The 12,796-nt window shown below is 25.8% G+C and overlaps 1 protein-coding gene across 1 annotated transcript in view; it reads right to left on the bottom strand.

The window, feature by feature from the left end:
• LOC100573338 overlaps positions 1–12,796 on the bottom strand; it is a 74,571-nt gene that overhangs the window by 41,112 nt on the left and 20,663 nt on the right. The window contains exon 4 of the mRNA XM_008188977.2: positions 4,280–4,413. Within this exon, the coding sequence (XP_008187199.2) occupies positions 4,280–4,413 (134 nt within the window). The remainder of the gene's footprint in view (positions 1–4,279; positions 4,414–12,796) is intronic.

Here is a 12,796-nt window from a genome sequence, read left to right as displayed (position 1 = left end):
TCCTCTTTAAAACAAAATTTAAACCTTTTAAAATATTGCTCTGAGAAAACTATCAAGTGCCCTTCTTTATAAATCAAATCTCACACTCTACACAAATCTAAATCGAAAGACGCTAAAAGAAGTAGCAACGCTTTACTATAAAAGGTTTTATAACATGATAGCTACTCATAAAAATCCTCTAATTAAAAATCTAGCATCTGCCACCATCAATCGAGACCCAGAAATCTTCCAATCCCCAAGGTGACTTAGAGTAAGTGGTGTCAAGATTATTTATGTAACTAACGCATACTAAGCTCCTAAATTGAAAGTGTCATCACTGGGTGGCTTCCTTTGTTATATGCTCATGTTATTTCTACCCATAGCAAATATGCTCATTGTGTTAACTGATACAGATTGTATATAGGTAACGTATTAAAAAAAAAATTAAAAATGTTGACTTTATACGTTTTGTGGGAAACCATTTTAGTATTCAAGATTTTGACATTCAGATTTTGATGGAAACAATTATTTCTGTGTTCAAGATATTGACGTACATTTGTATTCAAGAATTTACCATCCAATATTTTGATGTTAGAGATTTTGACTTTCAATGTTTGCTGTTAAATCGTTTGAAGGCCTTCCATAATGTTAACATATACAATATACATAATCTAAAAAAACTAAGGAAGTCGAAAGTTCGAAATGTTTATTAATATAACAAAAAAATCTAAGATATTATGAAAATCATATTAATTTTAGAAAATCTCATTATGAATATTTGATGATAACATTCAAGCCATTCGTTTTTTATTTACTACAGAAAAAAATAAGATCGATTTGTCTATAATTATACTGATTTTTAAGTAATTATTTTTTGTTCTTCTAGATTATTTTGAAAAGTGTTGAATATTTTTATTTAAAATACCTACATCCCCTCTCCAAAATTATCAACCAGATCCAAGTTGCAAAACATTGCATTGTAAAACTAATACATTTACCGTTTCGTTAAAAGCCTAAAAATATTAGTTGTTTTGCTCTGGATTCAAAAGACACGTATTATGACCACGAAAATGACTTTAGAAAGCAAATGAAATTAGCAAGAAAATGTAGTTTTTAATAGTATAGGCAGTAGTTGCTAATGATTGTTATTATGTTCTTCTGATCCAAGGATAATAATAATAATTAATACATTTCTATTGAACTACACATAATTAAAATAAATACCTAGCAAAATTATATTTTCGTAAAGTTTGGATGGTAAATTGTTGTAGCTTTTGACCAAGTACACATAATGGTATGCAGAAAGTTAGAATCTCGTAAGAGAACATAATGGCAGGTGTTCAAAATAATATACCCAACTTTGCATTTTCAAATTAACATAATAATATGGATATTTTCTGTACTAAACATTTAGATTAAACCAACACCTGACCAAATGATTATAATTAAAAGGATAGATATCATATAATAATGTAAAACGGAATATGTTATCATAAAAGGCAACACAAGATACTCCTAAGTAAATTATAAATACATTTTCATGAACTGAGCATCTTCAAAAACTTGTTATTCCTCACAAAGATATATAAACTATAAAGTACCTATGTATATTTGACATGACACAAAGTCAGAACTTTAGTGTTATTGTTATGACATGCTTAATAAATAAGTAATAATAATAAAAACAAGTGTATTTAATGAAGTTATTAATCATAATATTAAAAAAAAATCCTATATGTGAAGCTCTATATAAGGAGCTTCCAGACGTTTCTGTAAAAAAATATTTAGTTTTCTGTATTTTATCACTGTGCTTAGAGAATTTATTGGGAAATTGAAAAGGCACTACTTTAATTATAAAACAAATATTTGATCCTGAAAAGTGCTATATATAAAACCTTTTAACATTCCTTTTATCCAAAAATGGGTTCACAGAAAAAAAAATCATCATTGTAAAATCAATACATTCTTTGATTACCTACCTACATTCTTCCAGAATTTATAAACTAATGATGAGTTATAACATAGTAGCCGATTTACGGGATTACGTCCAATATAATATTTTTATTTGCATACATACATATTATTAAATAAAACATAATGTTAATGCCGTAACTGACCATCATTAGTTTGTTATAAGCTTATACTTAAAATATTAATACATATTAAGAATTAAAGGTAATTATAGGATTATAACCATTCATCAACCATGGGACATTCATAACTATCACTTTACTAAAATGTATATAAACTGAACATCATAATGATAACAATTACATTATATTTGATCTCTTTGATGTTTTCGATTAACCTTGTAAAATTATTATTTTAATATGATGTAATTAGAACTGGGAGTTAATGAAAATTATAGTAATCAAACAGAATTGAATGTCTATAATTTTGTAGTCCAAGGAAGTATACTTATTACTATATTACTTATGACTATAGTAATAAAAAATTGATACATTTTTGGAAAAGCGATTTTTCTTTTGAATATGATGAGTTTGTTTGAAATGTTTTTCTAGATACAAGATACTCTTCAGTTCAAACTTCAAACTAATAACGAATTGAAAATTTAAATAATTTATGTTGTATACTTTATTACATTTTAGCTATACGACATTTAGGATTGAGAGTTCAGTTTCAGTTTATCTATTTTTAATACGGACCTGTCATATACGTTAATTTACATGGATACAATTTTGAATGTAGATTACCTAGCTCATTTGTGAACAGAATGATAATTTCAATGACAAATAAACCTTTTAAATTTTATTCTCCAATGGTTTTAAACATAAATATTTTCAGGTAAAAATTAACCTTCGGAGGAGAAGCAATGTGAGCAACAGTTCCTCCTCCGGCTCTCGATTAAACCGGGAAAAACAAAAAACAGGTAAAAATTAACCTAGCTGAAAACATGCACATTAATGTATATTATTATGTTGATATCACATTAGGAACATCAGTTTAGTTTAACTTTTTAATACGTCGTATCCTAAATAATAGGTATAAGATAACTAGGGTCCTAGTGTTGTATTATTATTATAATCTAGTAGGTATTTCTGTAAAAAATCATAATTTTGGAAAAAATGCATTAATTTCCAAGTAGAAACTAGAAAGGTATAATATTATGTTAGTCAGTTTGTATAATAATATGAATTTCTTAGCAATTTAACTTAGATTTTATACCTCGGAGTACACAATCACTTTCGGTTATTTTGTATTTGAATGTAATCCCACGTACCTATTTATAACCAGAATCTAGGAGTAACGCATTGTTATTTAAATATAGCATGTAATAAATATTACTAATGTACAAATTACATACATTACTTGTAAGTTGTAATACGTATATGTATGATGTATACTATGTATAAAGCTAATAATTACACCTAATGATTATTAACTTTTTTTAAAATACTATCTGGCACGGCAATGCTTTGCTATTGCTAGGTTTTTGTCATTATTCATCTACTTTTGGGTGGAACACGCTGTGGAAGCAATGTCTTTTTAAGTGTAAATTATATTGTTTTTTTAATTTATAGCCATCCCAACAGTCCGTGAGATTCACTTGTGATTATGTGAGCACTATATTATCAGGTAGGCAATTTACCTGTGGACCCCCACGTGGTGCGTACGTACCTAAGTGTATAACCTCCCCGGGTAGGACCTTTTATTTACCTTTTATCTACCTGTTTGCCTATTTCTGTACCAAATTTCATCACAATCAGATCAACGGTTTAGGAATGCATTAAGGACATTGAAACATTTTTTGTGTTTTATACTTTTATATAATAATATACATATAGATAGTAATAGGCTTATGGCTACTAACTATTTAAATGCGTCTAATATCAACTATTGGTTATAAATTATAACGTGGCAACCATAATCTCAGAAATTATGCATCAGATGTATATATTATATTATAGCGAGTACGATCTTTGGTACTATAAAAAAAGATCGTGGGAAAATAAACGTACAAGAGATTATCTGATAATCCATTAAAAAAATATTGATATTATAATTTTAAAATTTGGTCAAATGTAAAAAAAAAAAAAATCATAGAAGTTTTTATGCATCAGTGGCGATGAGTACATATTATAACAGCACTTCCCACCCACGAGTTTAAATTGTTTAGATAATAGCTTGCATATGAATCAAAATATACACACAAAACTCTCAAATCTAATAAAAAAAATGATATAAAAATAAATCATTTTTTGAACCATAAGAATAGAAGAATCATATTTTTATCGTTAACTATAAATAGTAGTCAAGTATTTCACATTACTGTACTCACTTGCATATTATTTAAAGAGAACGTTAAACTGGCTGCAGGTTTAGAAGCTGGTGACGTACAATTTGCTATTAAAGTATCACCTGGATCATATTTGTCTTTATCCGTCACAATTAATGGTTTTGATTTTGGTAGTTCTGAAACAAAACAAAATTATAATTACATGAAATGTTTCTGGAGCACATAAAAAAATACTTATATTGTTTTCAGTTGAGTAAGTAGTATATTTTCTTTTAGATTACAATTTACAAACAAAATATGAATGTAAATAAAACTTTAAAAAAAATAATTGCGTAAATAAAGTAAAATTATAGGTACCTACTAATTATTATGGTTATAAATATTATATGATATCAAAACAACCCCTAAACTTACAAAGAACGATTATTTTTAAGAAAAATTATTTATAAAATAAGGATAAGTTAGGGTTGACGGTTTTTTCGGTATACCGTCTATACCGGTTCAAATACCGCTGCAACGGTATACCGTAATACCTACCGCTACCTATTTCAATACCGTCAACCCTAGGATAAGTTAGATATGTAATATACCAGGAGTGGCCAAGCCGCGGCTCGCGTCATAGACTTTTGCGGCCCGCATCTTAACGTAACATTAGACGTAAATTAACGTAAGAGCCAAGATGTAAAAAAAAAAAAGTTATATAATCTATATATATAAAAATGAATGTATGTGTGTCAGTGTATGTGTCCATGTTACCATGGTAACCATGTATATATTATTTTGAGATTTCCGTCCGTGTGTGTCTCCATATTACCATGGCAACCAATTATATATTATTTTGAGATTTTCATCGGTGTGTGTCTCCGTGTTACCATGGCAACCAATTATATAATATTTTAAAATTTCCGATGGAATGTTTTGCATATAAATGGTTGCAATGGTGATATGTAAAACATATTATTCATATAGATGTGGCAATTTTAATGGGCAACGAAGTGAACGGGATCAGATATATTTATATAATATATATATATATATACATTAGACCTCTTTCCAGAAGATAGGCTAATTTAAAAAGGAAGAGGACTAACCCCGGGAGGTGCTCAAACGGGAATTTTGAGATTTCCGATAGAAATTTTTGTTTATAAATGGTTGCCATCGGTTTTGAAGCTATTATAATAATAATTATTGGTTGCCGGGAAACAAAGTGCACGGTATCAGCTAGTATATAATAATATTTGGTGGCTCGCGAGTCTCTTCTCGCTGGCCACCCCTGTAATATATTAATGATAAATTACATTTAACCATTTAACTGGCATAGATTTTCCACCATTCGTACAAAGAGTTTGGAAACCAATTTCAAATATTTAAATTAGTAAAGGTATACACTATATTAATTAATTGGATAGTCAGCAGATCTAATTCAAAATATAATTCAGATATTTTAGTACAATTGTTTTGTAATAATATAACATATGACTAATGGCCTCCTTTTTCTAAGGCATAAAAATTTTAAAAAAAAAAATTCTTAATAGGATTTCTGTAAAACTGTATGGTTTTTACACTTTATTAACAAATACTAAATTTATTTTTATTTTTTTAGACTATCATTAAAGGGAGGCTACAAGTCATTTATACTTTAAAAAGGAGCCCACTCGCTCCAGTCGGTCATGTTTTAAGGAAATTAATATATTATGTAATTTAAAATGATGACATCAAAGTGACTTGTAAGTGTGTCGTGTGGGTAAAGTAAAAGATCATTAGTAGGTGTGAGTTTAATCTGAAATTTTTTACGGTAAATATTTCATAGAAATGTCCTGAATTATAATAGGTAGTAGGACCGCATAATTATACGGTAGGTCGGTCGTTATTTATATTCGCCGTCAATTAACTTACGTACGCGCAGGCATTGGCAATGATATTAAATAAATTAGATAAACTTTTTTCAATCTAAAAAAAGTGGTTTTTAGATCAAGAAGCCCGACAAAGTCGTTGGTTTGACGGATTTCAATTTTTAAAACTGACTTTCATTGATTAGGTACCAAGTTTACTAGGTTTCGTTCGAGGCGATTTCACATATTTATTTTTTCAGCTGTAATATTCATGAATAAAAATATGATATTTTTGTGTTTATATTATTCATTATGACACTAATAATAATTAGAATATTAAAAAAATGGGCGAGGGGGTCAATAAGTGTAAAGGCAAAGGGTAAAGGTAGACATACTAATGAAGAATTTTGTATTACATTTAAAATCTTAGATTTTTAAAAGAAAAATTGTTATGAATTTCGAACTCAAAAAAAATTGCTAATTTTCGTGTTTTTCCATATTTTGCAGGGATGGAAAACGTTTTTAATTTTTTCGTTTTCGTTTTTGTTTATTGATTTAAAAAATATCGTTTTTGTTTAACGTTTTTAAAAACGTTATTTTCCTATTGTTTCTAAATAACATTTTTGATAATATTGTTTTTATTTTTTTATAATAGTAACGCGCAATATAAAAATGCACTTAAACGTTAAAGATTAAAATTAATTATTCTTAATATTTAAATTTTAAATCAAAATTATAATTTACCTATATAAAAATTAAAAATTAAAATTTTCTGATTTCAAATTAAAATGTTTTTAAATTTTAAAAGTGCATAATTGGTAAATTAAAAAGTAAAGACTTAAGTGAAATTTTTTTTTGTGGTATAAATATAATCTATAATACTATAAATTATTTTCGTTTTCGTTTTTGATTACGTGTTTAAATTTTTTTCGGTTTTTGGGATTTTTTGTTATCGTTTTTCAGTTGTTTTTTGTTTTTGTTTTATTAATTGTTTTCGTTTTTTATTTTTTTCCGTTTAATAACGTTTTTTTAAAAACGTTTTCCATCCTTGGTATTTTGTCAATATTTAAACTTTAAATGCTTATTAAAAAAAACTGTGACTAAAGATTATTGATATTTTCAAATTTCATTGTAATAATATAGTAGGAGCTTTGTATTAAATTGTCAAGCTTTTTTACCTAACAAATAAAGTTTTATTGACATTGATAGAAAAAAAACCTAAAAAAGTTGGAAATATATATCCGTCAACAGTTCAAAACAAGACAAAATATTTTAAAATTTTTTTAATGTATAGAATAGGCTAACATAAACGTTCAGTGAAAATGTCATGTATTTATGATCATTTGTTTTAGAATTACATCAAAAGCCAAGATTTTGTCAAAAACCGATTTTGCGAAAAAAATTCCGTTTTTCCTTTATTTTTATTTTGTTTTGCGCTTTTGAAAACTATTGGGAATTTCAAATTTTTACGTCTCAAAAGTAATAACTAGATTCACATTTCCATCAAACAAGATATTAAAGTTGAAAATCGCAGCATTATTTCGATTACTAATCGTGTACATCAGTGATCTCAAACTCAAATTACCTTACGGGTCTTATATTTTTTCAAAAAAAAAATCGCGGGCCAAATTTTAAGTGTCATTCTTATATTTATACCTACACTTAAAACTAAAGGCAAAATGAAGGCAAAGATACATACAAAATCCATTTATTTAAATGTGACTTAATATATCATGAAATTACTTACAAGTAACTATAAAACATGACCGTTAGATAATAATTTATGTATTTATGATGCGTAAAAAAAATAAACAATTTTAACACAATTCTTTTTATATTTTTGTTCAAAATGTATTTTTATTGCGGGCCACATTAAAAGGGTACGCGGGCCACTTGTGGCCCACGGGCCGTATGTTTGAGACCACTGGTGTACACAGACACAAAAATTAAAAATTAAAATTAAAAAATTAAAAAACACACATCATTGTAAAATCAATACATATCCATCGTTCCACTCAGAATCTAAAATCACCTCTGGTCAAACTTTTTAATCAATAATAATTCGTCTAAAAATTAAAATTCGTCAATCCCCTCACCCTCTCCCACTCAAGCATCAGCTGTTAGTGAATCCAGTTCGCCTATGGCAGGTTTTCGCGTGGTGACAGAAAAACCGATTTTGGTTAAGCCACGGCATGTTCTCTCGTGGAACAGAGTATGTTATAGTAATAATAATTTGTAATATATGTTTAGCTATAGGTAGTTATATTTTATATTTAATTGAAATAAGTAATAGCTAACAGATGTAATAACTTTTTATCCTCAATTATTTTTAAATATATAGGTAATTCGTACGATTTTTTTTTTATATTAAATTAAAATTAAAATATTTGTATTAATAAGAACAAAAGTTATTGAATAGATAGTTAATATTATTGAACCAGTTATAATTGTGTTATATCCTGACCCTGTATACGTATAGATAGCTATATAGGATAAGCCATAGTGTGTTTATAATAATACATCTAAAAATAATGTACAATCTTGCAATCTATGATTGTGTTTTTTTTCGGTAGGTGGTATAAAAAGCTTTATAAATAATTGTTATAAATTGTAATGATAATGGTTGTAAAAATGTCAAATAAATTGTCTAAAGTAATTCTTAAGTCCACGCATTATTGTGTATTTGTGTATACGACGTATACGTACATAGATCAATTTAATAAAAAAATCAGACCATGAAATGTTCACATGTTTTAATTATTGTCTTCTGTGTATTCTGTACATCAAGTTTGAGATAAAATTATCAGAATAATACTATTTTTTAAATTGTTATTGTTAGCTCCCCAGAAGAATAATAAAGCTATTATTGGACCTGACTATAGTAACTATATGTACAATAAATTATTAAAATATGTGAATATAATGCAGAATATATTAAATTAAACCATAAAACTATAGAATTGCAGACTAAAGATTTACCATAGGTACTAAAAATATATATAAATATAATATGAGCGTGTTTGTATAAATATTTTTTTTATAACATATTATAACTATAGATCTAAGTCTCATTTTATATTTTATATTTTTGATATATTTTATTTCAAGTCAAATATATTCTGATGCTTATGAGAATTGTAATCTTTAATTGTTTAATTATTAAGAATAAGCATCTGGAGGTATTGTGGTAATGATTTTTGAACAACAATTAAATATCAGATTTAAAATTATTATTGTGTGATTTAATTTTCATCGTACAAAAAATTAGTATATTTTTTAAAATAATGCTTTAAGAATGTACAAACAAATCAACCTGAATTAATATTTGAACGTAAAAAATGATAAATTCAATATAATATGAGTTGTAGTTCGTAAAGAACCCTGATGGATTAAAAAAGTAGAATTAGACTTTAAATTTCCAATGTTCAGCTTTTCGAACAACTTTATAAGTGACTTATATTAATTTACTTTTAACTTTAATAACCGTATTAATTATAATCATTCTATTTTATTTGAAAAATACTATACAAAAGAATTTCAAAACATGAAAATGTTTAAAAAAAAAAATGTGAAACTAATAACTTTGATTGAAACCTAAAATATTCAAAAAAGTTTTGGAAATATATTTTATAAAATTTAATATAATATATTATATATCATATATTGCATTTTTTTTTTACGTATTACGTACTTACTTCGATTTTCTAAGCATTTCTATACAAACTTTTTGTGATATTGAATTTCAGACATTTTACCTACCTATGTCATATTGTACAAAAGTTTGTTGATAAAAGGTTATAATTAAAGTAAAATAATTAGTTTTTAAAAATTAAAAGCTTAAAATATTTATATTTAAATTTTTAGTTAAAAATTGACTAAAATTATAAAGTAAATTAATAATTCATAACTATCAATACTGACGTGTATATCAGCTTTAATTATTTTATATTTTAACCTGTATTGAAGATAATTTATCTATTTTTGAATTTCTTCTTTATTGATTATTTTCCCTTAAAAATAATATCCACAGTATGTACTGAATTAACATAATTTTAGGCATATGATTTATTAGCATTTAGAAAGATCTATCTGAATAGTTTAGAATATTATATAAAAATCTCAAAATAATGGATGAGTTGAATTGTTTTCACTTTTTATTAAGGAAATCAATAATTTGTAAATAGTAGAATTTTGAAAGTAAATGAATTTTTTTGAAAATGTACGTTTAGATAGGTAGTTGCGCAAAGGCAAAATAGTAGTTTTGGTTATTGTGCGAACTGCCCTACTTTATTGAAAACTTAATTATAGATACCTAAACTAGAGCTAAAAACTGATTTAAACTACCTATATATATATATATTAAGAAATATAAGTATATTAGATTATATTTGTTTTACTACAATATCCACACTTAGCACACAATTTACGTGAGTTGGTACGAAAATAAGAAGTACCCTAATATAGCTGATTTATTTTTAGTATTGTTTTAAAAACTATTTTTACATGATCATAAAGTTAATTTTAAAAATAAATAGGTAAATAAACACGTTTATACACTAAAAACCTTTGTAGCTGTAGTGAATTGTAAGGTAACTTTAGGATTTAAATACATCTGAAACTAAACATTAAAAAAATCGGTTTTGGAAAATTAATAAATATAGTTTTTGCTATTAACATTTGCAATTTTAGGTAAAAAAGTGTTAGTTATGTATACTGAAGGAACTACATTATTTATAATTCAATTAAATTAATTTTAATTTTATACACAACAATTTATTCGATTACAAATATTTCAATATAATAAATTGGCTTCGAGTCTCAGTGTTGGCATAAATGTAATATTGTATAATTGTTTGAAATGTATTCATACAAATATCATAACACATTATAAAATATAATATTTTGGTTTTTAAGGTTGAAATTTTACCTAAAACATAATATGCCTAGATAAAATATTAGAGTAAATTATAGTGATAAACAAATAAAGCATACATCGATATAGTAATAGTATGTTGCTATTAAAAAAAATAAAATGGTACTGTTTAAAATTTTTGATAATTTCGTCCTATTCGTTATTAATATTTTTAATTGATAAAACAGAAGGAGTTTCATATTATATTAAATTTGGATTTAAAACGTATTATTTCTTACCACATTATAGGTACCATATATTTTGTTTGGAATGTTTACAATTTATTTAAAGTGGTCCGACATACCTGCATATGTTGGGATAGTAAGAAAACTAAGAGCTATATTATTAGCTCTTAACTTTCTAGACAATAGGTAGTCATATCATGACGATGTACCTGTTATTATATAATATAATTATTTAATTATTATCCACAGACGTCAGATATTGATATTCTTAGCCAATAACAGTAGTTATTATAATATATAAGGGCACTTATTTATGTAAAATATAGTATAATAATAGTTGAAATTAATATACAAATAACACAAATTTGTAAACAATGTAAGAATATTTAAAATGACTAATAACAGTTAAATAATGAATAATTTCATTATTTTACTTATACTTTATTTTTTCATACATTTAAAATTATTGCATTCATTCGTCGTACCTTTTTTTTTTTTTTTTTAATAATAAGAGCTTTTTGCCAAAGTTTCATAGCTATGGAGGGGTGGTTAAAAAAAATAGATTTACGCGTTTAACAGTTTTGCGGTACTCCCCTCCAATCTTTGGTAAAGCCATGACGTTGGGGTAAAATTTATGTACTGACATAAATCGTTAACAGCGAGATTCAATGTGTCGCCAAAAATCCCGGCTATTTGTTATTGAGTGAGAAAAATAATTTAATTAAAAAATTAATTAATTAATTTATAGATTTACAACTGTTAAAGTTACCCCATTTTAATAATGACCAACAGTACAAAGGACTGTGTAATCTATGGAAATTCTACTAAACCTAACCGTAATACCTTATATATAATTTAGTATTATATGTAATTTTTTTTTTAATTTGTATTTAAACATTGTTTTGATAGTTAGACTTTCAATTGTATTCTCATTCAAGACGTAATTTTTACATAATATTACATCAGTAATTATTGCCCTAATATTGAAAACGAAATAAAAACATTAGGCAATAACATTATTTTCTTATAATAATTGTAACATTAGTACAAAATCATTTTTGTTATTTATTTATTTTAATTTACTGCTCTTTTGTAAAATACTAGTTAATAACTTTCGACACTAAAAAATATGTATACTGTAGCAGAAATCTAAAAAAGGTTGGTAAGTGGATTTCGCTCTGCTGTACAGTAGGTTACAAGTGGGTCACTGTATAATGGATGGTATTAAATTTGAATTCAATTATATAATATCATTGTATAAGAAAAACGATTCTGAGCGGAGACGGTATGTCAGTCTAGGTATAAGACATAATATTATATTATAGTCTATAGTATTTAAAAAAAATTTACCTATAATAGGTACTTATAATAAATTCCAAATTAATCATATCATAATATCTATTAGGTACTTATAACGCGTTATACATCAACAACAAACCGTGATACAATCATAGATATATAATAGTATACTTTAGAAGTTTCAAGTATACCCAAGAATAATATTATACAATCACAACAAAATAACTAAAATAGTTATTCTAGGTTTTTAATATGTAATTTCGTCCAAATTTGTACTTAAAATGACTATAGAAATAAACTGTGTAATGTATTTTTTAGATTTTTTGGTAAC

The sequence above is a fragment of the Acyrthosiphon pisum genome, chromosome A1 (assembly GCF_005508785.2).
Source record: "Acyrthosiphon pisum isolate AL4f chromosome A1, pea_aphid_22Mar2018_4r6ur, whole genome shotgun sequence".
NCBI classification, from domain to species: domain Eukaryota; kingdom Metazoa; phylum Arthropoda; class Insecta; order Hemiptera; family Aphididae; genus Acyrthosiphon; species Acyrthosiphon pisum.
Note: the sequence above shows the minus strand (reverse complement) of the source record. Positions and strands in the feature narration are given on the sequence as shown.